A 3,927-nucleotide genomic window follows, 5' to 3' on the forward strand; every position below is an offset into this window, starting at 1 on the left:
TCATTCAGTCAGTCAGTCATTTGTCTGCCTGTCTGTCTGTGTCTATCTGCTTGTCTGTCTTGTCTGCACGGTACATGGTAAATATTTCAAATCAAACCTCTTACAGAATACAACAGTACATAGTGACAAATATACAAAAAAAAAAATAAAAAGCATATATTTTTTTTTATAAGTATAGCTGTTGTATAGATAGGTAGATGAGTGGTGTGTGTGTACTTTATTATAATGAGATTCATGATAAACTTACAAAAAAATATGGATGTTCGTTTTGAAGTTTAGTTACATATCGTTATGTACTGCTGATTTTAATGTTAATATTCCTTAATTCTCTCCCATTACAATGTGCAATTACGGTTAAACGAGAGAGAGAGAGAGAGAGAGAGAGAGAGAGAGAGAGAGAGAGAGAGAGAGAGAGAGAGAGAGAGAGAGAGAGAGAGAGAGAGAAAGGAGACTATAATCATTCCTTTAATTTCTAAAAGTTCTCTCCTTAGGTTTCACATTATACTCTGGGAAGCTTGAAACAATGTGCAAGACGCCAGTGCTAAAGGCAACAGTGTGTGTGTGTGTGTGTGTGTGTGTGTGTGTGTGTGTGTGTGTGTGTGTGTGTGTGTGTGTGTGTGTGTGTGTGTGTGTGTATGTTTGTGTGTGTGTGTGTGTGTGTGTGTGTGTGTTTGTGTGTGTGTGTGTGTGTGTGTGTGTGTGTGTGTGTGTGTGTGTGTGTGTGTGTGTGTGTGTGTGTGTGTGTGTGATGTGGAGGGGGCGGTTATGTGTTTGTCTTAGTTCTTTTATTTCCTACTCGTTTCCACTCATTCGTTCCTTGTTTTTGCTGTACTCTTCTTAATCTCCTCCGTTACATTTCAACCTTCCTACTTGCTGTAGTCATTTGTAGAGAGTCCTTGCGTGTATTATTAGATCACTCCCTTCTTCTTGATATGACTACCAGGGAACATGTCTTCTAATGGCCGTACAGGTCTGCCTTCACAAAATATAATGTTTCTAAGCACAGTATATGTATACCAGTATGATTGAACATTCGAATACATTGTGAAAAAAAGAAAAAAAAAAAACGAAAAACATATTCACTGAAAAAGGATTAGGAGAGGAGGAAGTGTAATGGAAAAATTACTGATAATTTGCCGTGATGCTAACTTATAAGTTAAATTGTAGTTTAGTTACATATCGTTATGTACTGCTGATTTTAATGTTAATATTCCTTAATTCTGTCCCATCAGAATGTGCAATTACGTTTAAACGAGAGAGAGAGAGAGAGAGAGAGAGAGAGAGAGAGAGAGAGAGAGAGAGAGAGAGAGAGAGAGAGAGAGAGAGAGAGAGAGAGAGAGAGAGAGAGAGAGAGAGAGATTGCTAAAGGCAACAGTGTGTGTGTGTGTGTGTGTGTGTGTGTGTGTGGGTGTGTGTGTGTGTGTGTGTGTGTGTGTGTGTGTGTGTGTGTGTGTGTGAGTGTGTGTGTGTGTGTGTGTGTGTGTTGGTGGGAGAAGAGGGGGGTTGGTTAGTGTAAAAGCTCCCTGTTGGCTGGGAACCTCGTGTGTGTGTGTGTGTGTGTGTGTGTGTGTGATGTGGAGGGGGACGGTTATGTGTTTGTCTTAGTTCTTTTATTTCCTACTAGTTTCCACTCATTCGTTCCTTGTTTTTGCTGTACTCTTCTTAATCTCCTCGTTACATTTCAACCTTTTTACTTGCTGTAGTGCTTTGTAGAGAGTCCTTACGTGTATTATTAGATCACTCCCTTTTTCTTGATATGACTACCAGGGAACATGTCTTCTAATGGCCGTACTGGTCTGCCTTCACAAAATATAATGTTTCTAAGCACAGTATATGTATGCCAGTATGATTGAACATTTGGATACATTGTAAAAAAAGAAAAAAAAACGAAAAACATATTCACTGAAGCAGGACTAGGAGAGGAGGAAGTGTAGTGGAAATATTACTGATAATTTGCCGTAACGCTAAATTATAAGTTAAATTGTAGCGGTAACTGGCACCCACAACTCTCAATCTCCTTTACTACGAACAGACCAATCACACATTTCTCTTCATGGAAGTAATACATCTTACGTGGATCATTCCTGCGACATATCTTTGCGCTAAATTATTGAGCTGGGAAGTCGGGAATATTGGTGACTTTTGTCTTATCATTCTACGAAATAAAAAAAAAAATAAATAAAAAAAATAACAAATAGGTTAAGAAATATAGTAATGTCTCACCAGCCTGCCTCACCAGCCTGCCTCACCAGCCTGCCTCACCAACCCTGCCTCACCAGCCTGCATCACCAATAATGCCTCACAAACCCTGCCTCACCAACCTTCCTCACCAGCCCTACCTCTCAAAACCCTGCCTCATCTACCCTGCCTCACCAGCCTGCCTCACCAACACTGCCTCTCCAACCCTGCCTCTCCAAGGCTGCCTCGGCAGCCTGCCTCACAAACCCTGCCTCACCAGAATGCCTCACCAACCCTGCCTCACCAGCCTGCCTCACCAGCCTGCCTTACCAACCCTGCCTCATCAACCCTGCCTCACCAAATCGTGGCGTGCCAATCCTGCCTCACCAACTCTACCTCACCAGCCTGCCTCACCAACCCTGCCTCACCAACCCTGCCTCACCAGTCTGCCTTACCGGCCTGCCTCACCAACCGTGCCTCACCAATCCTACCTCACCAATCCTGCCTCACCAATCCTGCCTCATCAACCCTGCCTCACCAATCCTGCTTCACCAACCAGCCTCACCAACCCTGCCTCACCAACCCTGCCTCACCAGACTGCTTCAACAGCCTGCCTCACCAACCCTGCCTCACCAACCATAGCACACCAGCCTGCCTCACCAGCCTTCCTCACCAACCTTGCCACACCAACCATAGCACACCAGCCTGCCTCACCAGCCTGCCTCACCAACCCTGCCACACCATCCATGGCACACCAGCCTGCCTCACCAGCCTGCCACACCAACCCTGCTTCACCAAATTGTGACTCACAAACCCTGCCTCACCAAATCGTGACTCACCAACCCTGCCTCACCAAATCGTGCCTCACCAAGGCTGCCTCACGAAATCGTGGCTCACCAACTCTGCCTCACCAACCCTGCCTCACCAACCCTGCCTCACCAGCCTGCCTCATCAGCCTGCCTCACCAACCCTGCCTCAGCAACCCTGCCTCACCAACCCTGCCTCACCAACCCTGCCTTACCAACCCTGCCTCACTAACCCTTCCTCACCAACCCTGCTTTACCAACCCTGCCTCACCAACAACCCTGCCTCACCAACCCTGCCTCACCAGCCTGCCTCACCAGCCTGCTTGACCAACCCTGCCTCACGAATCCTGCCTTACCAGCCGTGCCTCACTAAATCATGGCTCACCAAACAAGCCTCACCAATCCTGCCTCACCAACCCTGCCTCACCAGCCTGCCTCACCAGCCTGACTCACCAGCCTGCCTCACTAACCCTGTCATTAGGCGGAGCGTCGCGTGCATGGCGGCCAGCAGCCTTCACGTTCACAGCCAGCCTGGTACAGTGCGGGGAGCCAGGCCAGGGAGGCGATGAAGCTACTGAGCACACACACACACACACACACACACACACACACACACACACACACACACATACAGTAGAAGTAGTAGTAATAGTAGTAGCAGCAGCAGCAGCAGCACCAGCATCAGCACCGTCACCAGCAGCACCAGCAGCAGCACCAGCAGCAGTGGCAGCAGCAGCAGAAGCAGTAGTGTAGTAGTAGTAGTAGTAGTAATAGGAAGAGGACGAGGAGGAAGAGGAGGAGGAAGAGGGGGAGGAGGAGGAAAAGGAGGAGGAGGAGGAAGAGGAGGAGGAGGAGGGAGAGGGTGGGAGTGGTTGTGGTTGTGGTAGTAGTAGTAGTAGTAGTAGTAGTAGTAGTGGTGGTGGTGGTAGTAGTAGTATTAGTA

The 3,927-nt window shown here is 47.3% G+C and overlaps 1 protein-coding gene across 1 annotated transcript; it reads left to right on the forward strand.

Moving 5' to 3' along the window:
* Window positions 1–2,294: 2,294 nt before the first annotated feature.
* On the forward strand, window positions 2,295–3,311 carry LOC135114424 (proteoglycan 4-like). The gene has a single exon (XM_064030328.1). The coding sequence runs from the start codon at window positions 2,295–2,297 to the stop codon at window positions 3,309–3,311; it is 1,017 nt and encodes a 338-aa protein (XP_063886398.1).
* The last annotated feature ends 616 nt before the right edge of the window (window positions 3,312–3,927 follow it).

This window comes from Scylla paramamosain, chromosome 27, assembly GCF_035594125.1.
Source record: "Scylla paramamosain isolate STU-SP2022 chromosome 27, ASM3559412v1, whole genome shotgun sequence".
NCBI lineage: Eukaryota > Metazoa > Arthropoda > Malacostraca > Decapoda > Portunidae > Scylla > Scylla paramamosain.

Coding starts and splice junctions, on each gene's coding strand:
- LOC135114424 (XM_064030328.1), top strand. CDS start 2,295: ATGCCTCACAAACCCTGCCTCACCAACCTTCCTCACCAGCCCTACCTC.